Source organism: Rosa chinensis, chromosome 7 (genome assembly GCF_002994745.2).
Source record: "Rosa chinensis cultivar Old Blush chromosome 7, RchiOBHm-V2, whole genome shotgun sequence".
NCBI classification, from domain to species: Eukaryota; Viridiplantae; Streptophyta; class Magnoliopsida; order Rosales; family Rosaceae; genus Rosa; species Rosa chinensis.
In genome coordinates, this window is record NC_037094.1 from 32,918,527 (window position 1) to 32,941,603 (window position 23,077).

Sequence of the window (23,077 nt, forward strand, 5' to 3'; positions counted from 1 at the left end):
GCACGCGCGAATTCTCGATGACATATGCCTCGACTCACCTATTACAACATATCATGCGACCGAGTAGCATCGTGGACCCAAGCCACTAGGCCAAAATAAGACTTATTAGTGGGTTGTGGTGTGGAAGGATATAGAATTTTGCAAACCTATGAAGGCCAAATGTTAAATTTTTAAGGCGTCTTGGGAGCTGATGACCAAACTAGAATTTTGGTTTCCCACGCACATGCTAGTAACGGATACCTCATCTCATCACCCTATTAGCTTAGAGAGCATCTTGCATCACAATCCACCTCAAGCCAAAACCTATGCTTCCATAGTTTTCCTCACCTTATAAGCTTAAGATGAACCTAAGACCAAGATTTGTTCTAAACCCTTAATCATGAATAACTTGATAAGAAAATGAGATTATGAGTCCCAAGAGAGTCATGACAAAGGGTAAAGGAAATCATGGATCATTGCCTATTCTTTACACCCTTTCGACCTAAGGCTTAAGAGATAGCAGTGAGAAGGAAAAGTTTTGCCTTTGCTAAATTAGGGCCCCATATGAAGAAGGCTACATTGGGCGAGAAGGGACATGAAGCACAACACCTACATGCAAACCATTACCACTCCCTTCATGCACAACCAGTTCTAAGCTTACCGCACTTTACTCATTTCCCCCCAAACACTCATCTTATGCTACTAATTAACAACCGTTTATCCACATTAAACCCTTTTATAAAGAGCATGCATCTTGTTACACTTGCAGAATTCTAGCTCCCACACCAAGCATATTATTAAGCCTTTTTTTCTTTTTCGATACTGCATGCTTGGAGCCTTGCCATCACAGCAAGGTATATCTTAGGATTAGCAAGCCCAACAATGACAAGCCTTTGAGTCCTCAATTTCTACCCCAATACCATCAAATGCCCAACAACACAAAACAGGCCCATGACCCATGTTTCCCATTACCCTCAATCTCTCCCTATCGGAATTGTGGCACCGCAACCTTTGAACCACCATGTCGTCAAACCATGGCCGACACAAGTGGCCGAACCACTCCACCGTTGATCCTCGCTACCATCGAACCACACAGACGTCGAACCAGATCCATCAAAGCACGGCTAGCAATAATGGGCGGATCACCATTGCTCCTGGATTCCATCTGGAACTAAAATGCATCCTTGATTGAGTATCTCCCCCTTCCACTAGGCTTCCACGACCTTGACCAATGGTGGATCCAAGCTTTGTTGGCTCTAGTAGACAGTTGCAGACTTCTTCACGTCCTCGGCGGTTGCAGACTTTCATAACTGCACCATCACTTCTCCTCGTCCCAGCCTGTACTCTACCTTGGACCATCACTCGTGAATCAACAAACCAGACCTACTCGTCTGAGCATAACTGTTCAGAATATATACATCCCACATGGGAAAAATGAGACATTTCCTATGGGTTTATAAGGGTTTGGGCCACTCCATCTATTGCCAATTGATTTTAGATGTGAACCCTAAATTACTTTATCAACGATGTCTCGAGGACGCGCCACCGGATGGAACATGGATGCAAGTAGCGCAACAAACTCTTTTCTCCTATTTGGGTATGGAGCAAACCCTCAAATCCGCTTTTTAAATTTTACCAAACACTATTCTGGTTGCTTGACAAATATGTTAGCCCTTAAAAACTTTTTAAATAATTTGAGAATCAAGAAGATTGTGAGTGACATCAAATGGCTTGCTTAAAGCTTTGAAGTTGTTACTTTCAAGCATATCTTCCGAAATGCTAACTTTATAGCGGATTTTCTTAGATAAAATGAGACATTCGGTGGATGAAATCAGACGTGGACTCGACATCTCCTTCTTGATGCCCTTAATGCTTTCAATTTTGATTTTACTCGGTGTAGGTTGCGCAATATGTTTCTCTTTTTAACTTTCTTGCTCGATCAAAAGTCAATTTTTAATAATTAATTTAACCATTTTGGAAAGGTAGAGTGAAAAGAATTTTGATCATGGCAAATAGAAAAGGAAAAATTGACAGCGCGCTGTTGTATAGTAAAAATCAATAAACGGTGAAGCCGTGGTGAAGCCGTCTCTCTGCTTCTCCGACACCCGGAAGCTCTATAGCCACGCCCACTGTGTCCTCCCCTCTTATCACTTATTCACGCCACTCTCTCTCTCTCTCTCTCTCTCTCTCTCATATATCAGATCTGCCCTCAGGGAGACCCCAAACCCCCTTCTTCCCTCTTCTCTCTTCACAATCCACACTCCTTGATGCCCCAACTTCCCTAATGGAGCAGCTCAAGACCATCGGCCGGGAGCTCGCCATGGGCTCCCAAGGCGGCTTCGGCCAATCCAAGGAGTTCCTCGACCTCGTCAAGTCCATCGGCGAAGCTCGATCCAAGGCCGAAGAGGAGCGCATCGTCCTCCACGAGATCGAAACCCTAAAACGACGCCTCTCCGAGCCTGACATCCCCAAGCGCAAGATGAAGGAGTACATCATCCGCCTCGTCTACGTTGAAATGCTCGGCCACGACGCGTCGTTCGCTTACATCCACGCCGTGAAGATGACGCACGACGACAATCTCGTCCTCAAGCGCACCGGCTACCTCGCCGTCTCGCTCTTCCTCAACGACGATCACGACCTCATCATTCTCATCGTCAACACCATCCAGAAGGACCTGAAGTCTGACAATTACCTCGTCGTTTGCACCGCCCTCAATGCCGTCTGCAAGCTCATCAACGACGAGACCGTGCCCGCCGTTTTGCCCCAGGTCGTGGAGCTCCTAGGGCACCAGAAGGAGGCGGTGAGGAAGAAGGCGATCATGGCTCTTCATCGGTTTTATCAGAAGTCGCCGTCGTCGGTTTCGCATCTGGTGTCCAATTTCCGGAAGCGGCTCTGTGATAACGATCCTGGAGTCATGGGAGCCACGCTGTGCCCGTTGTTCGATCTCATTACCATCGATGTGAATACGTATAAGGATTTGGTGGTTAGCTTTGTGAGCATTCTGAAGCAAGTTGCAGAACGTAGGTTGCCCAAGACCTATGACTACCATCAGCTTCCAGCGCCCTTTATTCAGGTTTACTTTCGAGCCGAGCTTACTGTTTGAATGTAGTGAAATAAGGAGCTTTGTTGTGATGTGGTTATTGAATTTGAGAATGCAGATTAGGTTGTTGAAGATTTTGGCATTGTTGGGGAGCGGGGATAAGCAATCGAGTGAGAAGATGTATATGGTAGTTGGCGACATATTTAAGAAGTGCGATTCCACGAGTAATATAGGAAATGCAGTTCTTTATGAGTGTATTTGTTGCGTTTCTGCAATACATCCTAATCCGAAGTTGTTAGAACAGGCTGCTCAAGTCATCTCAAGATTTTTGAAGGTTTGGATTTTCAAATTTTCAGTGATTTGTGCAATATATTAGAGTTTAGGCTGTCAGAGGTTCAAAAACCAATTATTCCTTTTTATGTATATGGTGGACAGAGTGACAGTCATAATTTGAAATATATGGGCATTGATGCTCTTGGTCGACTGATAAAGATCAGTCCGGAGATAGCTGAGCAACACCAGTTGGCTGTCATTGATTGCTTAGAGGTGAGACATTTCCGTCTGGTTATGTTTTCTAACCAAGCTTGTATCGTTTAATGTAAATGAAGTTTGTTCTTGGTGCAGGACCCGGATGATACTTTGAAGCGAAAAACATTTGAACTGTTATACAAGATGACAAAGTCCTCCAATGTGGAGGTGATTGTTGACCGTATGATTGATTACATGATAAGCCTTAATGATAACCATTACAAAACATATATAGCATCTCGATGTGTGGAGCTTGCTGAGCAATTTGCTCCGAGCAATCAATGGTTTATCCAGGTAACACATGCTGCCTTTTGAATTTCACTTCTATTCTGGAAGAATTTTGTTATTGCTTAATGAACTGCTAATGTCTTTCACCTCTGATATTTTGTCTTCAGACCATGAATAAAGTCTTCGAACATGCGGGAGATTTGGTGAATGTTAAGGTGGCACATAACTTGATGAAATTGATCGCCGAGGGATTTGGAGAGGATGATGATACTGCAGATAGTCAGTTGAGATCATCTGCGGTATGTGATTTTCACTTTTCAGCATATCTTGACACTGCTTTACTCAGTATCATTGACACAATGCTATTTGACTTATTGTGTGCATGAAGAATGTTTCTGTTATATATCAGAATCCCACCTAAGCATTGGTGTGATTTCTTAGGTTTCAATCCAACTTTAAAATCAATCAATATGTCCTTTAGATTTAGATTTGTAGTTCCATCCATTAACTTTGATCACCAACTCTCTTAAAAAAGAAACTCCGACACTTTTAAGGATGACCAAACATGTCATGTCATGTCATGTCATGTCATGTCAGGATGAGGTAACATGAAAAAAAGTTGACACTAACTAACACGTGCCACGTGTGACAATATTTATGAAATTACTATCAAGCTTTCCTGTCTTCTCTTCATCTTTCCCATTTATCCTACACTCCCACCTCCTTCTAATGCCTTTGCGAATTGCATGATCATTTCCTTGTCTGCCATCTCGCCTTCACACTGTTCAAGCTAATCGAACCTTGGTCTTAACAAAGATATGTTCATTGTGTTATGCGCAAGTTGATATACATTTAATGCAATTACTAGAGTATGGAGGAGATTATCCAATATGTAGTCATTTTCTATTTCCTTCATGAAGTTGCTTAAGCTGTTTCTTTGATACATTTTTAGTAAAGAGCACTGCTCTTTATAGAAAGGAGTTTCTGGTTTTTCTTTTCCAGAAAGTCTGTAGCTGTTTTATACATGATAAAGACTATTGTTCTCAATTAGTATAATGTAGACATTAAGTTCTTCTGGGTACAAGTAGAAGTATCTTAGCTTGTTTGATCCTGATGTGGAGTGTACCAGCTCATGTGAATCGTATCCATTGTACTTGTTATTGATTGACTGATGATGCTGCTTAATTCAGAATAGCATAATATAATTTTAAGAAACCAACCGTGGAAAATCTGATTTGTCTTTGACGACGCATATCAGCCTTTTCTCTATTTGTCATGACGCAGAGCTTCTTATATTTTTGCTCCATCTTTTTTCTTTGGATTTTGGTGAAGTGAGCTGGGTTGCCGAGAGAAAGCCTCTTCCCCTTAGTTTATGCAAATAGATTGTTAAATGACCATATTGTGTGAGAACTCTGGGGTATATCTGCCTTAAAATTTAGTCTACATCCTTCTTTGGTATATAATCATTATCTACTGTGGCCATGTTCACTGATTATGATGAAAATGGGTTGGGAATTTCATATATCTGAATTCCATTTGAAGTCCCTGTAAATTTTGCTTAGAAGAGTTAATTCTGTAATTACTTCACTCTCTCTTGGATGCTACTATATAACTCGAAGATTGGAATATTTATAAAATTGATGCATTAGTTTCTTTTTCCCTGTCTTCTTCCCTTTTTTTTTTTTTGGGTATTGCAATAAAGATTTTTTTGTGCAGGTGGAGTCATATTTGCGCATCATTGGAGAGCCAAAGCTTCCGTCTGTATTTCTTCAGGTACAGTGCCCTCTCAATTCTCTTCATCCTATTTATGCTTTTATGTAGAAGTTCTTAAAAGAATATTCCTGTTGATGTCTTAATGTTTAGTTGTGATTACAGGTCATTTGTTGGGTTTTGGGGGAATATGGAACTGCTGATGGAAAGTATTCTGCTTCGTATATCACTGGGAAGTTATGTGATGTGGCAGAGGCATATTCAAATGATGAAACTGTCAAGGTATCACTCAAACCAAGTATTTTTGTAGCTAGAGTTTCTATCATTTTTTATTTGTAATTTTTAAGAGATTGAGCTAATGGGATCGCCATGCTTCAGGATTAGGTGGTCAGTCTGTAAATGTATATAGAGAAATACACGATCTTTTTTTAATACTTATGGTAATGCCTGTGTTCCGTTTCCATTTCATCACCGTATATAATTGAAACAGAATAGTTATACATGGTGGAAGCTATTAACATTTACAGATTTGATTCGATTGGATTTTAGTTTTGTCTATTCTCTCCATATATATGATTCATTTGTGAACATTTCTCAGTAGTTTTTCATATCAGGTCTGTCTACCCTTTGTGTTGTTTTTGGGGGTATTAGATTTTTTTATTCTCCTACCTTCTGGTAATAGTTGCTAAATCCTAATAGTTCAATGACAAAAAAATTTATATTCGTTGGTTTCGTTGCTGTTTCCTGTTTTTTCGAGCTTTTGTTTCCAAGTTGGTAACTGGAAAACAGTTGTGTTGTGTTGTGTTGTTTGATCCTGGTAGCAAAATATGGATCTCAGGTATACTGTTGGACGTTTAAATGTGCCATATAGGGATGTGGGTCCCCACATGACCATATCAAAGCTCATAAGTTCAATTCTCAACCTAATTTATTTTAATCTAAGAGTAGCGTGTCCATGAATTGCAACTATACGCTCAATGTGGTAGGCATTTTGATTCTCTAGCATGTTCATGAAGGGCCTCTATACTATCAGTGTGGTAGGCATTTTGGTTCTCTCATAATAGCATCAGAGCTTCATGGGCTCTATTGCCTCTTCTGTTCTCCTTGTTGTCAATGACAGTAGTTTTCTGACAAAAAGGGCACCATTCTTGACATTTGCAATTACAATTCATCTCCATGATGCACAGACAACTCCCAAGTGGACTGTCAGTTGCATCTGACGAGCATTTGGATATGGATTCACTAAATGCCACCTCAAAACCCACTCAGAAGTTGCCCCCTTTCATACCTTTGGACGTTCCTGATAGACTTCATATTCATGTGGGTCTTTGTGCCGTTTTTCTTCATATTCTTTTTTTTTTTCACATTTTGTTCTTTTCACTTTGAACAATTGGGCTAAGTATGTTGCTAAGGAGGAGTTTATTGGTCATGTTTGTCCTAGCTAGAGCCTACAACGGTGTTATTTGAGATTTTTACTAGATAGGGGCACTGCTGTATGTAGTCTCTGAGTCGATAGAATTGAATTGCGAGTACCTTTGCATTCTTTTTCTCAAATTAAGTGTCTGAACATTATTCAAATTTTATGTGTATTAATATCTGATTATCTAGTAAAAAAGATACCTTCTGTATTTTTGTCTATATATATATATATTTATACTTAACCCTAATTCCTACGAGTGTTTGTTTTACAGGCTTATGCTGTTACAGCAATCATGAAAATATATGCATTTGAAATATCATCTGGAAGAAAAGTGGATATGCTACCTGAGGTGAATTTTATAAACATTCGCATAAGTTCACTTTTAGATTAATATTGTTATAACTCCAGTACATACCCTCTCCGAGTATATGTAAAGAACGATAATTTTGACTTTAGATTCCTTACTAACTAGCATTTCTCTACACGTGTAAGTATTTTTCTTTTCAGAAAAAAAGAAAAAAAAGATAATGGATGAAAACAGTTATTGCAGAGAGAGGCTAGTGGGAGAGTAAAGTGGAATTTGGGAGATTTATTTTGTTTATTTTTGTTAATAAAAATATAATTTGCAATTGTCATAATGGCCCTTGTGATTTAATTAATTCTCAAAGTATTTTAATGTTTTAGGGTCATTTCTATCAAAAATTTTGATTTTGGCTAACAAAGCCTCTTCTCTTAATAATAGTATAGATATGGTGTTAGTTATTGTGATTAACCACCATGGAAGTGGGTGAGGGTAGATCTGCCATGGGGTCTTGATGAGGTAAGTGTGTAAGAGGAGAGAGAAGGTGCAAGGAAGGGGGGTGAAGTGGGTAAACCTTTTATTTTATTCTTTTTCATTATAATTTTCATTGTCAATTGCTTTTATTGTTTTAAGATTATTGAAGGGATGATTATACCCTTGACAATTGGTGTGGCATACATAGGATCATTTTAATATTTAACAGAATTAAGGGAAAGGATAAGTGCTTCCGCTCTAGAAACTAGATGTACGATTCGTACTATATTTTCTTAGTTGGGGGGCTAGTGCTTATAAATGTCCAATGTTAGATGGTCTAAATATGCTATAAAAGATATTGGTAACTATTCCTGCATGATAGTTTGTTGGATTGCTGTAAAACGGTCATGTGTAAGATGACTGTTTGTATGCTGATAATATCCTATTAAATTTTGACGTTTTATTAAGATCTCCTAAGGTGTGAGGGCTACCTTCATTTAGGTATCTAACTCATATACACACACACACACACACACACACACACATATATATATAATTTTTTTATTTTTATTTTTTGCAATTTTGAATGGTTTGTTTTCAGTAATCCGTTTGCAACATTTATATAATCTGGTGTTGACTTTGTCATTCTTTTACTCTCTAAAAAAGGCCTTTTTTTTTTTTTTTTTTCTGCATGGGATCATATTCATATGTTATAAAATGATTGCACATGTATTTTAACTAGAATTTTGTTCTTATTTTGTTTTGACTCATAGAAATATGTGATTAACTAGACCCTTGTTTCTTTGTAGTGTCAATCTTTGGTGGAGGAATTATCAGCTTCTCACTCAACAGATCTCCAGCAGCGTGCATATGAATTGCAAGCTGTCATTGGCATAGATGCTCATGCCATTGAGAGTATTATGCCATCAGATGCAAGTTGTGAAGACATTGAGGTAATATTACACAATCTACTTGTACTATTCTTTTATTTCTTTCTGATGCCATCATGACATGCATGTGTCTCATAGATCCGATATGTTGAATGCAGCATTACTCATTATTTCGCATATTAATAAAACAGAGACATTATCACAACAACATAATCAATTGTGTTCCGCTTCAAGAGACATAATTTTATTTTGTCATATGATTTTATATTCACCCACCTCATTTGATGTCGTCAATAATAATTTTTTTTAAAAAAAATACAAACTACTAATAAGAGACGTACAATAAAGTCATTGTATTTTAAAGTTTGACAAATGTAGTTATTAGAAGAAATTAATACTTCGACAATTACAAGGGCACAAGGGTCATTAGCCATACTATTATCTAGCAATCCTTTCAGCATGACTATAATAATAGCTAGGCAAATCATTATATGACCAATGCAATCCGAAGGGGAAATGCTTGTAGTTTTGACTCGAAAAAGGCTTGACAGAGACTTTAGGCTTAGCAATCATGTATTGTTTGGTTAATCACGTCATTGAGCTTTCATGATATTTTAGTTTTAGAAGTTTTTATGTTGAAAATATTCTGCAACTGCTTTTTTGTGAATATCATGGGGTCATCCCAAATGGTGTAGGAAGGTTGGGATATGGGTTAGAGTTAGGATATGTCAGGGTTTTTGATCCCCTCCAATGCATCAAAACAAAAGACTACTTTGCTGGAGAGAAACTGACCATTTCTTAAAAATAGTAGGGTGAAAAATTATGGATGCATGCTATGGAGATAACAGCTTTTTACAGAATCAGTAAATGATTGCTTACCCGTATTTTACCCTTGTTTTAATATAGTATTTTACATTTCGCTACTGTCAAGTTTGAGCCTATATATCTTTATAAAGGGTCTCTTTTCACGCTTTGCCTGACACGATGTATGTGCTGTTGAAGCTAATCCACCAAGGGAAGATAGATAGGCAGTATACGATCTAAAGCAAGTTGTAAAAAGGGTTAGATATATGGTCCCTTGTGAACAGCTCATTGTGAAAAGAACAAGGAAGAACAAAAGAGATCCTGTTTTCAACTTGGGTTAGGAACTTAGGACATAGCCGGCTATGAAGATTACAATTCACTGGTCTCCGTTTTAGTAGCTTAGTTAATCATTATATTCTACAGGAGCGAATATTGCTGAGGTGTATTATTCATCTACTTGTTAGTAAATCTCATGGTACAGGTTCACTGCAGATTTCTTAGCAAAGATGAATACTGACATTATTTTCAATATTTAAAGTGCTTATAAGTCATCGGAAAAGTGTTGGGTAGAGAAAACCGCTTTTTGTATTGCCCATATGCATCTTTATAACCCTTCTTATCCTTTGTCATAATGTCCATATGCATCTTAATAATCCTTCTTATCCTTTGTCTTGGGATTTTGGTTTTCGGAGAACTTTAAATGACCATGAAGTGTTGGGGACTGACTTATTGGCATTTTTAAAAAGCTTTAGTCTGGTTCAATAAAGGCCGCATAGAGGGTATGGACCCCGGGGTTCTTTTTTCCTGTAAAACCTATTCAAAGCTGTAACTGGATTGATTCTTCTATTTCTGGTCCTGGTCATTTTGCAATTCAGAAGGCTATTAGCCCAACAGTGACATGGTTCAGAGGATATGGTCCACACTGGTGTGTGATTTGTTAACAGCTAAAATTTTAAGTCCTGTGCTGTTTCAGGTCCCTTTGCTTTGTTCTTGTGGCATAAATTGTTTAGAGAGACAAATTTGACCCGACTTTCGGGTTCATGTAATGCCCTATTGTGTGATGGATATAAAAAAATAAAATTGAATTGACGAAGAGGAGCATGATCTTAGCGAAATGTGCTATATTAGCAGTTTGTGGGTGGTGTGGGTGGAATGGAATAAACGGATATTTGAGAAAGCTAGGTGTGACTTGTCAGGAAGTGTCTTCCAGGAATAGGGTTCAATTTTGGGCATCTCTTTGGCGTCAATTTCTTCAGAGTTTAGAGTTTGCTCGTTTCAACATTCTTTATGACAAGGAACCTGCGACTTAGTTTTTGGTTTATCTGTTTTACTGTTGATTGTTATTGCCTTAGTTGTAGATCAGTTTCTTTAGCAGTCCAGGTGATACCTTGTCATTTGTTTTTCAAATTCTGACTTGGGGACTGATTGCCTGCCCTGATTTTTACAAGCGAGTTTGCTTCTCATAAGAAAAAAAAAAAAAAAAAACATATGCAATTCTATTTTTTACAGCCTTCAGATCAGCTCATGATGGAATACTGATCTTTTTTCTTTTGCAGATCGATAAAAACCTTTCATTCCTCAATGGTTATGTCCAACAGGCAATAGAAAAAGGTGCTCAGCCATATATTTCTGAGAATGAGCGCTCTGGAGTGTCAAGTATTAACAATTTCAGAAGCCAAGATCAGCATGAAGCTTTAAGTCACAGTCTTCGGTTTGAGGCCTATGAGCTTCCAAAGCCACTGGTGCCATCAAGAGTTCCTCCAGCTGCAGTTGCATCCTCAACTGAACTTGTTCCAGTGCCTGAACCATCTTATGCTAGGGAGACACACCAGTCTGCATCATTGCCATCTGTGTCAGATGCAGGATCGTCAGAACTTAAATTACGACTTGACGGTGTTCAAAAGAAATGGGGTAGGCCTACATACTCATCTTCTGCATCTTCGACCTCAACTTCTAGTTCCCACAAAACGACAAACGGGATCACGCAGGTAGATGGTGTGAGTACTTCAAATTCAAAAGCACGTGATACTTATGACTTGAGGAAGCCATCAGTTGAAATTTCTCCAGAAAAGCAGAAGTTGGCCAGTTCACTTTTTGGCGGTCCATCAAGAACCGAGAAGAGGCCATCTTCGGGCAACCATAAAGTGTCCAAGGCCACCGAGAAGTCGCAGGTATCGAAGGCAGCAGGTGCACACACTGACGCTGCAGTGGAGAAAACAAATCATGAACCTACTCCAGACTTGCTTGACTTCAGTGATTCAACTGTTACTGGTACTGCTCCGTCTATAGATCCTTTCCAGCAGTTGGAAGGGCTTCTTGATCAAACCGAAGCTACATCAACTGTGAATAATGGTCCAGCAGGTGCTTCAAAAACACCTGAAATTATGGGATTATATGCTGATACTCCTGTCAGTGGGCTCAGTAGCAGTGTTGGCAACCCTGTGTTGACCAATAGGGATGACTTTAATCTTGCATCTGAGTTATCAAATGCTACAAGGACTTCTCAAGTTGGGGTATCCCAATCGAATAGGGGTCCTAACCCTAAAGATTCATTGGAAAAGGATGCACTTGTAAGGCAGATGGGCGTTACCCCCACAAGTCAGAACCCCAACTTGTTTAGAGATTTGCTTGGCTAGAACTGTTTGTTTGGCAGATATAAAATCAAAATGTTTGAGATTATTCAGTTTGTCATGCATGGTCTTTCGGAGTGGCTGGTTATATGATATGAAAAGCAACTCATTTTCATGAGTTTCAGAGCCACACGCAGTTGTAGAGACACCCATATGGAGTGATTGAACTCCCTCAGTGGTGGTAAAAATCAGTACAGGCTTGTATTTGTTGAACCATATGGCTTTTATTGGAATATGTTGCAAGTTGGTGATGCATTTGGAAGTTGTTTTGGGTTATAAGTGAAATCCAGAGCTTTTTGTTTGCGGCGAGGGTTATAAGTGAATCCAGAGCTTTTTCTTTGCGGCGATACGGAGGTTTTGGAGCACTCTAAAAAGATGGTCATATTGGACTCCATTTACACTACTATGCACCGCGTTGTCTTGTTATAAAAATGCTGTACTACAAGATTTCCAGTTCTTTGGGGAGACTAGTGCCTCTTTCTTATTACTTTTCGGTTCCTCTATTCACACCGTAAGTTTTGTAGTTGTCATTTCGACTGTGCAGCTCTTTTTTTATTTTTTATTTTTTTAATTATTATTTTTTAATCTTTTGGGTGTTAATACATATTCCATATATGTATGTTTAGCCAATCATTGATGTGACAATAATAATGAGCTTTGGTGATCTGGTCAACAGTGCTTGAGACTCACAATTTCATGTATTGGAACTCTTATACTTTTCGTTATGTTTCGACCAGACTGTTTTCACTTTGGATCCCGGTCTAAATTTTCTCACCTTAGACTCTTGGGAAGAATGTGGAAGATCAATCTGACATAGGACGTATTATCGATGATTGTAAGTCATATCTGACATCCTTTCACTCTATTCAGATTAGACATATTCTCCGTGAAGCAAATTGTGTAGCCCATAGAATGGCTCATCTTGTTAGTCTTAATTATTTAGATGATATTTGGTTAGAGGAGTCTCCTGTGATTATTCAGGATGTACTCTACGATGATTTATGTACTAGTGCCAGAAGTTAAGGTGTTATGTCCTCATCTTTGCACAATCTAATTTTAATATACTACGAGGATTTATGTACTAGTGCCAGAGGTTAAGGTGTTATGTCCTCATCTTTGCACAATTCTAATTTTAATATAATAAGTTAGGCGTGGGGATGATGAGCCTCCTAGCTTCCAAACCTCTTAAAAAAAAAAATAAATAAATAAATAAAAAACTCTTGGGAAGAAAACTTAGGGACTCCGGAAAAAAGACATCGCGGACACATCTCATCTATTACTATCTAACATCTGATTTGGAGGAGGAGTTTGCATATTAAGAATGCGTGCAAGGGGCGGTGTTCTCTATCGACAACCCTTGCGTGAATCGGTTTGTATAAAAGGTCAGACAATTCAATCCTTGTCCACTGTACTCTTGACACAATCTCAAGATACGTTACTTGATGCACACATTACCAATGCCTAGAGTCATTCGAGCAATAAAAACTTTTGCTGAACATGGATGCAGTTCTGCCATCCATCTCTTAAGCCGAGTATGGGGAAATCACTTGCATCCACCTCTTCCCGCCAAACCGATTACATTCAGCAGCGCAAGTACGCTTTGTGCTGATCCTCGCTTCTAAATTCAAGGACGGTAAACTCCATTGCTTCTTGTCCAAGAACCAAGAACCAGAACCAGAACCAGTGCCACTACTTAACAAAGATAAATGGTCGGTATCAGCAGCTAGCAAACCCTAATTATATCGAGAGAGAGACTAATAATTTGAAGAAATCGGCAATGGCTGCTGTGGTATTGTTGTTGATGTACAACCCCAAACCGGTATTGACCGCCCAACCACATTATTGAAGATGGGAGTACATTTCAAGTCATAATGCAACAAGATTTTTAAAAGAGTCTTAAAAATCGTAGTTGATTACCCATAGACTTTGAATATATAAAACAATCTTATAGTCTCCTAATCGAATACACCCCATTAGTTGTAAAGTGAATCCTAGGAGAAAGAGGAATTGAGTTTGTCAACGCCGGCCTAAATAAGACTAGTAAACGTTTGTCCTAATTGTGTATTGACTTTGTTTGTTGTACGCAATTGTATGACTATAAATAGAGATGCCGCATTCTTGCAAATCCATTCCAGACAACAGATATAGAGATCGATTCACATCAATTGTCTAGTATTGCAAGATGATGGTTGCTACGGACTTCGACTTGAATTTGTTACCATTACCTGAAGAAGAAGATGAGAAGACTTTGCAAGGTCCTGCAGAACAATTTTCCACGGCGGCACCAAACCTTGAACAAATGCTATTCGGTGTAGATATAGCACACAGCGACAACCAAGAGAGACATAAGCGAATGAGACTAGAACAATGCTCAGATGATCACAGATCAGTACTAATGCAGATGCAAACATCGATATCTCAACCGCCTCCTTCATATGATTCGTCTCGAGTTCAACCAAAACATTTTGTCAGCTCTTATGACACATCTAAGCTCCCCTCTGGGTGGTTGGATTGCCCATCGTCTGGTCAAGACTTATATTGCATGATACCTTCTAAAGTGCCACTAGGTGAGTCCTACAATCATTATGTTCCTCCTGGTAAAAGATACTCACTCAAGCAAGTCATTCAGAAACAGAGACACCTGAAAAGAAAACTCGGTTTGGTGATCGATTTGACCAACACATTCAAATCTCGTTACTATCCAACCTCTGATTTGGAGAAGGAGGGTATTAGGCATGTCAAAATTCCATGCAAGGGGCGAGATTCTGTACCCGACAACCTTTCCGTGAATAGGTTTGTATACGAAGTCATACGATTCAAACAGATGTACCCTAGGAAGTATATCCTTGTGCATTGTACACATGGACACAATCGAACAGGGTATATGATCATACATTACTTAATGCGCATGCTACCGATGCATACAGTCACTGAAGCAATACAAACATTTGCTAAAGCGCGCCCTCCGGGAATATATAAACCGGACTACATTGATGCTCTATACTCATTCTACCATGAAGGGAAGCCTGCAGAAATTGTTTGCCCGCCAACTCCAGATTGGAAGAGGTCTTCAGAATTTGTTCCAGACGACGACGACGATCATCAAGGTTTAGCAGGTCCTTTGCATGAGGATATGGATACAGATATAATGACAAATGATGATATCTTGGGTGATGAGATACCTCCTGAGCAGCAAGAGGAGATGCGGCTGTTCTGCTGCCAAAGTCTTAATACGCGTTGTAAGAATATAACCTCGGCATTCCCAGGGTCACACCCAGTTTCTCTTAGCAGAGAAAAGCTACAGCTGTTGAAGCAGAGGTATTATTATGCTACATGGAAAGCTGATGGAACACGATACATGATGTTAATTACTAAGGACGGGTGTTACTTGATTGATAGAAAATTCAATTTTAGGAGAGTTCAAATGAGGTTTCCTTGCAAACACACAAATGGTTTAGCTGAGAATGGTACTAGTACTCACCACTATACGTTACTAGACGGGGAGATGGTGATTGATACTGAGCCAGGTTCACAGAAGAAGAAGAGAAGATACCTAATTTATGACATGATGGCAATCAACAACCGTCCTGTGGTAAAATTGCCTTTTCATGAGCGGTGGAAGATGATTGAGGAAGAAGTAATTCAGCCTCGGAATGAGCAGCGTCGAGTTTACCAAAGTAGGAATAATCCCAACTACAGATATGACTTGGAACCATTCACGGTGAGGAGGAAGGGCTTTTGGTTGCTCTCTACGGTTGAAAAGCTTCTGAAGGACTTCATTCCAAAGCTTTCACATGATGCAGATGGTGTTATCTTTCAGGGTTGGGATGATCCATACGTTCAGGGAGCAGATGAAGGCCTTCTAAAGTGGAAATATCCTGCTATGAACTCTATGGATTTTCTATTTGAGGTAAGTGGTGATGGCCGGCAACAGCTTTTTCTGTATGAACGAGGAAAGAAGAAACTAATGGAAGGATATAGGATTACGTTTAGGGGTAGTGTGGAATCTTTTTATTCCGGAAAAATAATAGAGTGTTCTTGGGATTCTGAGACAAAAGAATGGGTCTATATGCGGACTAGGACTGATAAATCGGCTCCAAATGACATCAATACCCACGACAAGATAATGCAAAGCATAAAGGACAATATCACAGAGGACGTCTTGCTAAATGAGATATACAAGACCATTCGTCTGCCTATATATGTTCATAGAATACAGAAAGATAGCAAAGCAACAGAGAAACATGCAAGTTCAGCAAGGTAGAGGTGACAGGTGACAGGTGACAGTGAAGACAAGCAAAAGCTACAATTCCTTATATTGTTGTCAAACTTATTTCATTGTATATTATGATAATAATTATTGAGGCTTGTCGTATGATCTTAAGACTACTCTTCTCGTATACATTTCCTTTTTTTTTTCTTTTTTTTTTCTTGTTGTTGTAAAATAATAGACTAATGGCTGTTAAAGTAAGAAGGTAATACCCGCATCTTCAGCTGATCTGGAGTCGGTGAGCCTTTAAGTTGCAACTAATATGCTAATTCCTGGAATTTGTTTAGTAGACATGAATAAGCTGCAGATAATAACTGAAACCTAAAACATACATCCAAAGTCAGGTCCCTGTAGTTTCAAATTCAGAAATTGTACTAAAAACACGAAACAATCATTACATGCAAGGATATCCTCACTTTGCACTACTGATATTAAGCTTTGCAACACATGTATGCAAGTAGGTATTTGTTGATGTACTGCGCATGCTTTCCGCCAGAACGTGTACGCAGCACTTGTACACAGGAATAAAGGTTTGAAACTCTTCTCTTACCTGGATCTTAAGGGCTGTAAAAGGAAATAATATAAACAATACCATTTAGTAAAACAAAATAAATAATGAATTTGTATATATGCTCAATCAATAGTATTCCAGCATACCAAACAAAAGCTCAAAAAACTCTTTTATCTCCATCTCCTTTCTCAATTAGGGTATAAATTCCCCAAAGTCAGTGGGAATAGAATTAAACCCAGGAGAAAGCCTTTTCATAGTAGGTCTACATCGTTTCTTTTACTGGATTCTCAGAGTTATAGAGGCTGTGACTCATAGCCCATTGGCCTCAACACATACGAAGTCCTCAATCCAGTATGTCTACTTTCTTCAACACCATATATTGTGGCATCAGTATTGTCACCAAATCTATTTTTGTTTCTCCCAGCAGCAGTTCCATTCCAATAGCAATTCTCAAATCCTCAATCAGCACGAAGGTTTCCTCCATTTTGATTGGAGCTAAAATCAACTGGTTCACAAGTAGAAAGTCATTGACTTCTTGTAACAAACCTGAATTAACAGTTCCTAACTGTAAGAACATAATATATCAGATCAAAACAGAAAAGCCACATCACAATGGACCACACTAGCACAACCACCACAAAATCAAAGCCAGAACAAAAAAAACAAAGAAAGTGCATGATATCTTCAGAAACATGATTAATGCCAGTATAATGAAACAATCACCTGCAAAAATTCTCTTCAGCCAACAAACTATACCAGTCAGAGTTCAACCACCATACATAAGATTTAAGGTACCAAAGTTTGGGTAGCAAGACATATTGTCCAAACCATATATAGATACAACTTGTATCTATGGTCATACAACATTAATAACTAGCTTTGGAAGAAGTATAAGTTCCCATTTTAACCAGTTGTTTTACAATACAAAAAGACAGATTTTTTTAACCAACAAAGAACCCCTCACAAAGTGCATATGCAGCAGTTTAGAATCAAACCTAAAGTTCCAATTTAAATTGTGTATAAATAGGAAGCGAATTTTACACATCAATATAAAAAGTAACTCTAAGTAAAAATGTTTGATGTCAGTTGCTCAAAAGAAGAAACGAAAATTCAACCTGACTTGTCAAAGGCTTAGTTCTGAACTTCTGATGATCATAATTAGGAGCTTCTATGGAGCTCACAGTTGACAGACAAATCCAAAGGCCATTGGATTTGAGAAAAAGCAAAAAAGCATAGCTGGACTGCCTTAAATTTGACATGAGATTTAGGGTTTGTGCTAGTTAGAATCCGTTAAATGTGTGTAATCGATCCCATCTAACTACAATATCTGAATTCATTCTACCACATGAAGTGCTAGCTTGTTATATAGAGATTCCTATCTTCATTAGTAAACACTTCCTTTAGAGCTACAGAATTCAAAACAGAAAACTACAACAACAATGGGGGTTAAGTTCATCTGATAAGTAAAATTTCATGAAACTTAAAATCACTTCAACAATCAAGGAAGTCTCCCACTTTTCTTGATTTAAATTGAGACCCATATATAGAACATGGCTAACTCCATCACTAAGCCTAATGAAAGCAAAGACTTGGCCAACCCCAGGGTTTCTTGGAAATGTAGTTGGACTATATTTTTTCAACTAACGGTTGTCTCTTTCCATCTCATATACATGCACTAGGCACAACTTAGAAGAGAGTACACAGTTCAAATACACAAAAGTAAAGAGGCATAAAATTCATGAATGATCGATCAGAGCAAACAAGAGTTCTAACCTATATAGTGGGGTATTCTCAAAAAAAAAAAAAAAAAAAAAAAAAAAAAAGTGGGGGGCCATGACATGATGTAAATTGAAACTCTGAATAAGGGCATTTTGGGCATTATAAAAAAGTTCACCGAACAATTTAAAACCCCGACCGATGAGTCTCTGTTATTGTGGATTCAAAATCAGAAGAATCGGCGCGATGGGGACGAGGCAAAGGGACTTGAACAAGTCCTTCAACCTCGCCATACGTTCTCTCCTCGCTCCTTGCTCTTTTCAGGTCCCCTTCTGAAACACACCCATTTCATTCTTTTCTAGATTTTTCACTTTTATTCGCTAATTTCCTATAGATTGATTCCATGAACTAACTTTGATTTTTTTTTTTTTTTTTTTTTTGAAAACGAAAGGAATTCTGTGAAGCGCTGCCGAGTTTCACAGCTGCTGAGCATGAACGTCTTCACAGGCTCTTTACTCAGGTACACTTGATGTTGTTCAACTACCAACCTAGGCATTTTCGTTTATATTTTTAACAAGGGAAACTTGAACTAATGCTGCAAGTGGATTGTGTCGTATGCTTATTTTCAGGTCATGAGTTCTTTGCATGAGAATGTAGAGGTACTACTTTTCGATCCAATTACCGTTTTTCTTTTGATTTCTTAGAATGTTTTATTAGAACAGCTAATGATGTGGTAGCAGGGAAATGCATTTTGGGGGGTGGGGGTTTATCAAGACCACTTTTATTTGTTAGATAGCATAGTTGGATGATTTCCTTACTAATTGTTACATTTCTAGCAAATGGTTTTGCTTTGTTGAGAACTGTTAACAGAATGGAAAATTTGAGACCATTGACCTTTCTGAAACACACCTTTTATTCTCGGTCTTATTGTACCATTATTCTACTTCATGGATCTTACTGTCTGGAGATTTGATTTCTTTCGTGGGTTGCAATCTCAATCACACTGTTAATGACAGATGATACTTTCCAATGTAACTTTTAAACTATGACGCACTTTCTATAACACTATAACCTGAATTTCTGAACAATTTGTCTTTGTAATTTTACAGGACGAGTTTCAGCATATATGTCTCGAAACACAGGTATGCACATGGTTATTCCTTGGTGATAATAATGCTAATTTATATCATTGCACTACTTATGTTTGAATAAAATAAATAAATAAATAGAAACTAACTTATGTAGGTTTTCCTGTGTTTTTTGGAACATCTGAAAAATAATAGTTTCAAAATGTTTGTATTCTAGTTGAAATAAGATCCAGAGGATGATTTGTATATGGTACCAATTGAACTACTACAAAAGTTACTGATGCAGTGATCTTTCTTTTTAACTTAACTATTAGTCAAGTTCATCTTCGTTCTAGTTTAGCAATGTACATAACAGAGTTCTAAAAGTTATATTTGCATCCTGTGATATCAAGCCTCTTTCTGCTTGCAGGTTGGAACTGCAATGGATACTGTAGAGCAACTGGTGGAAGAACAAAGTCTGGATCCTTTGTTTTCAAATAAGTAGGTATCTCTTATATCTTGAACTATATGTACACGGATGCTTACCGAATATCTTCTTTTCCATGAATAATATATATATATATATATATATATAGAAGGAAAGTAAATAAGTGTGGGTTGCCGGACAAAATTTCCAAAAGTTGTGTATGCCCAGTGTTTACATTAATTTTCTTTCTATTGATAAGTCCTGTATATAATGTATGACATCATGTTCAATAGAAGGGATCTTAGTAAAAAATACACAAGCTGATGCAAACAGATGAACAAAAAGGGAAGAGACCAATCTACTCAACAAATTGGTATATTAAATCTTTTAAAATGTTTGGTTTCAATGCCTAGTGGACATTTTGTTTGGTAATTGCTGAAGTTTTATGATTAAGCCCTCTGTGTTTACTCTTTCATGTTTGAAGCCATATAGGTTCTTTACATCTCTCTCTCTCTCTCCCCCCAATACTTCATTGTTTAAACATGTAGCGACTCATATGCAGGACTAATGTAATGGATGTTGCCCACGATCTGTCAAGAACAACAAAGAAGGAGATCCAGTACTTGACAGAGATGCTTGAAAAGGTACACAACTACACATATACAAAATTAAACTTCATTTTAAACTCTTTAAGAGAGAGCGGAGACAGCATTGTCTACTTCTCCGGGTATTTTCCAACATTTACTGACATGATATAGTATATGTATTTAATATTTGATTATTAAAAAGATGCACTTGGTCGACCATGTTTTAAGCATTTCATCATCAATTTCTCCTTACAGGATGGTTAGGTAGAAATTTAAAAAATGTGTTCAGTAGTCAAGGTTTCTAGGTACTAAGTTCTTATCTTTTTCATCCATTGAATGGGTCAGTTTTTGGTTGGAGGTGATATATGTAATTATTTTTTGATTGCTAAAAGGAGGCATATCTTCAACCATGTTTAAGCAATTCATCATCAATTTCTCCCTACAAAGTTATGTAGATGTTTGTAATTGTGTTATCGTGTTGAAGGTTCAAGGATCCTAGGGTCTAAGTTTTTTTTTTTTTCTTTGGTCTATTGGATTTGAGACCCATTGGGCTTCTTGTGGTCATTTTGTGGTATATGTATTTCAAGCACTTCTTTGATTACAAAAAAGAGGCACTTCGTTGACCATGGCTTTTAGCATTTCATCATCAATTTCTTCATATCAGGATGTGTTTGTCGATGTTTAAAATTGTGATATAGTATTCAAGCTTCCTAGGTTCTAACTCTTTCTTGTGGTCAAATGGAGGTCCATTGTTGCACAGGAAAGGAGCTCTCCCCCATTGTTCAATATTGGGGATTAAATCCTATTTCTTGGGATGAGAACACGAACTTTACCAAGCTAGCTGGTAAACGTGTACGACTCCTTCAGGGCTTTCACCCCTTCACTAGTCGATGAAACTATATGCAATAGGATGTGAGGATATTGAAAATAATTAATGCTGGGCAGTATTTGTGTGCACCATGGAAAAGTGAGTGGGGGGGGGTGGGGATGGTGGAGGAAGAGGAGAGGGGAGGGGGGGGGGGGGAATGTACAACTTCTTGATTGGAAGAATTAAATCCTTGCTGGGGATTTAAAGGATCTTTCGTATTCTACTATTTTAGATTGGAAGACTGCTGTCAGGTGATGGTTATTGTCATTTATTTATGAGGGATAATAAGTTATAAGGTCTTGGTTTGTTGTATTGGTCTGCACATGTTGCATCTGTTCTTGAGGTTTCAATAGTTATGTGACTTTTTAGTGTAGAGGCTAGATTGTTTGCGTGAGGCCATACATATGCTCAGATAATTTTTTCTATTGGCCAATTAGGTTAAACACTGTCATGTTGATACTTGTGATTATATATCCTCTTGACTTCTTATAGTTAGGTGTGACACTTATTGTATGATCAATGGCTTGTAACATCTGTATAACATAGTAGCTGTCACCAGGTAAAGTGGGAACTCTGCATGTCAAAACTCTCTCTCTCGCACAATTTCTGTGTTGATGTCAGTCATCTTAAAAAGTTTCTTCTTTCAATTTATACGAAGGAATGACTACATAGTATCAAAGTTTTCAGGAACTACTTTTCTTCCTTTCTTTATTTTTTATTTTTTTTTATTCAGGCGGAGGCACAGAATCACCTTAAGCGGGATCGTATTGAACTGTTAAAGAAAGGAAGACCAGATATGTCGGACATGGCAAATGCTGTTGAGAAGGTGCACCTTTTGTTTCTCTATCTTGTCTTCTTTTTTCTTTTTTTTTTGTCATTGTGAATTCTCATTCTCCCGATAACATTCTTGGAAGATATTTTCGCAACATCTTAGAGCTGTTTCAACTATGAAAATATTTTGCAGTTGAGAAGTGGGATTTCAAGTTATGGAATGTATAACAGCAATGGGGTCCATGATTCATGACTGCAGTCAGCATGTTGAGGAAACTGCTCTTGTGGATAAGCCTATGTGCTTTTGATTTCAAACATTAGATGTTTGTTTGGCATGTACTTCCATATAATCAGAATGCTCAAGTTCTAATTGTAATATAGGGTTGTAATATAGGTCTAAAATGCAGATCTAGGATCTTATCTTTAAGGTTTTTGTTTCTTTTTTTATTTTGGTTAACATCTGTAGGGTTTTTGTATTCTTTGTGTAAGATGTGTTACTAAGTATGTCTTATTGTTCTTCTGTTATGATTGTTGAGTAAAAGGTTTCCACTGATTGATGAACCAGTCTTTCAATATAGAGACTAGAAGTATGAAGAGAAGTTTTCTATGGGAAGGAAGAGAGGATGGGAAGAAAGATCACTTGATTAGTTGGGATGTGATGGTCTAGTGTCTTTGCTTGGGAACTGATTGTGGAGATATATCTTGGAAGAGCATTTTTTGGGGCATATGTAAGTATTGAAGTGAAGATTTGTTAAGGGGGTCATCGTGAAGATTTGTTAGAGGGAATCATATCGTAAAGATGTTTCTCAAGGTTTTTCTTCCTTTTTGCATCAAGGTTGTGGTGGGCATTTAGGAG

General features: G+C 38.0%; 3 protein-coding genes across 3 annotated transcripts; all 3 read left to right on the top strand.

Moving 5' to 3' along the window:
- The first annotated feature begins 2,056 nt into the window (after positions 1–2,056).
- Positions 2,057–12,668, top strand: LOC112175898 (AP-4 complex subunit epsilon). Its single transcript, XM_024313637.2, has 10 exons — positions 2,057–3,052; positions 3,138–3,353; positions 3,455–3,565; positions 3,644–3,841; positions 3,943–4,074; positions 5,492–5,548; positions 5,651–5,767; positions 7,177–7,254; positions 8,490–8,633; positions 10,931–12,668. Exons 1-10 carry the CDS (start codon positions 2,264–2,266, stop codon positions 12,008–12,010), a joined length of 2,922 nt encoding a protein of 973 aa, XP_024169405.1. The 5' UTR covers positions 2,057–2,263; the 3' UTR covers positions 12,011–12,668.
- Positions 12,669–14,149: 1,481 nt separating this feature from the next.
- LOC112180094 (mRNA-capping enzyme) lies at positions 14,150–16,295 on the top strand. Its single transcript, XM_024318606.2, has one exon. The coding sequence runs from the start codon at positions 14,187–14,189 to the stop codon at positions 16,266–16,268; it is 2,082 nt and encodes a 693-aa protein (XP_024174374.1). The 5' UTR covers positions 14,150–14,186; the 3' UTR covers positions 16,269–16,295.
- A 2,383-nt stretch (positions 16,296–18,678) lies between these two features.
- Positions 18,679–22,747, top strand: LOC112175652. The gene is made up of 8 exons (XM_024313365.2): positions 18,679–18,825; positions 18,953–19,021; positions 19,131–19,160; positions 19,611–19,643; positions 19,999–20,069; positions 20,558–20,639; positions 22,184–22,276; positions 22,415–22,747. Exons 1-8 carry the CDS (start codon positions 18,703–18,705, stop codon positions 22,472–22,474), a joined length of 561 nt encoding a protein of 186 aa, XP_024169133.1. The 5' UTR covers positions 18,679–18,702; the 3' UTR covers positions 22,475–22,747.
- Positions 22,748–23,077: the final 330 nt, after the last annotated feature.

Excerpts from the sequence above, each read along its gene's own strand:
- LOC112175898 (XM_024313637.2), top strand. The coding sequence starts at position 2,264 with ATGGAGCAGCTCAAGACCATCGGCCGGGAGCTCGCCATGGGCTCCCAA. Across the intron at positions 3,053-3,137 it reads TTCCAGCGCCCTTTATTCAG|ATTAGGTTGTTGAAGATTTT; the intron begins GTTTACTTTCGA and ends TTGAGAATGCAG. Across the intron at positions 3,842-3,942 it reads GCAATCAATGGTTTATCCAG|ACCATGAATAAAGTCTTCGA; the intron begins GTAACACATGCT and ends TTTTGTCTTCAG.
- LOC112175652 (XM_024313365.2), top strand. The coding sequence starts at position 18,703 with ATGAGTCTCTGTTATTGTGGATTCAAAATCAGAAGAATCGGCGCGATG. Across the intron at positions 19,161-19,610 it reads CTTTGCATGAGAATGTAGAG|GACGAGTTTCAGCATATATG; the intron begins GTACTACTTTTC and ends GTAATTTTACAG. Across the intron at positions 22,277-22,414 it reads TGGCAAATGCTGTTGAGAAG|TTGAGAAGTGGGATTTCAAG; the intron begins GTGCACCTTTTG and ends AATATTTTGCAG.
- LOC112180094 (XM_024318606.2), top strand. The coding sequence starts at position 14,187 with ATGATGGTTGCTACGGACTTCGACTTGAATTTGTTACCATTACCTGAA.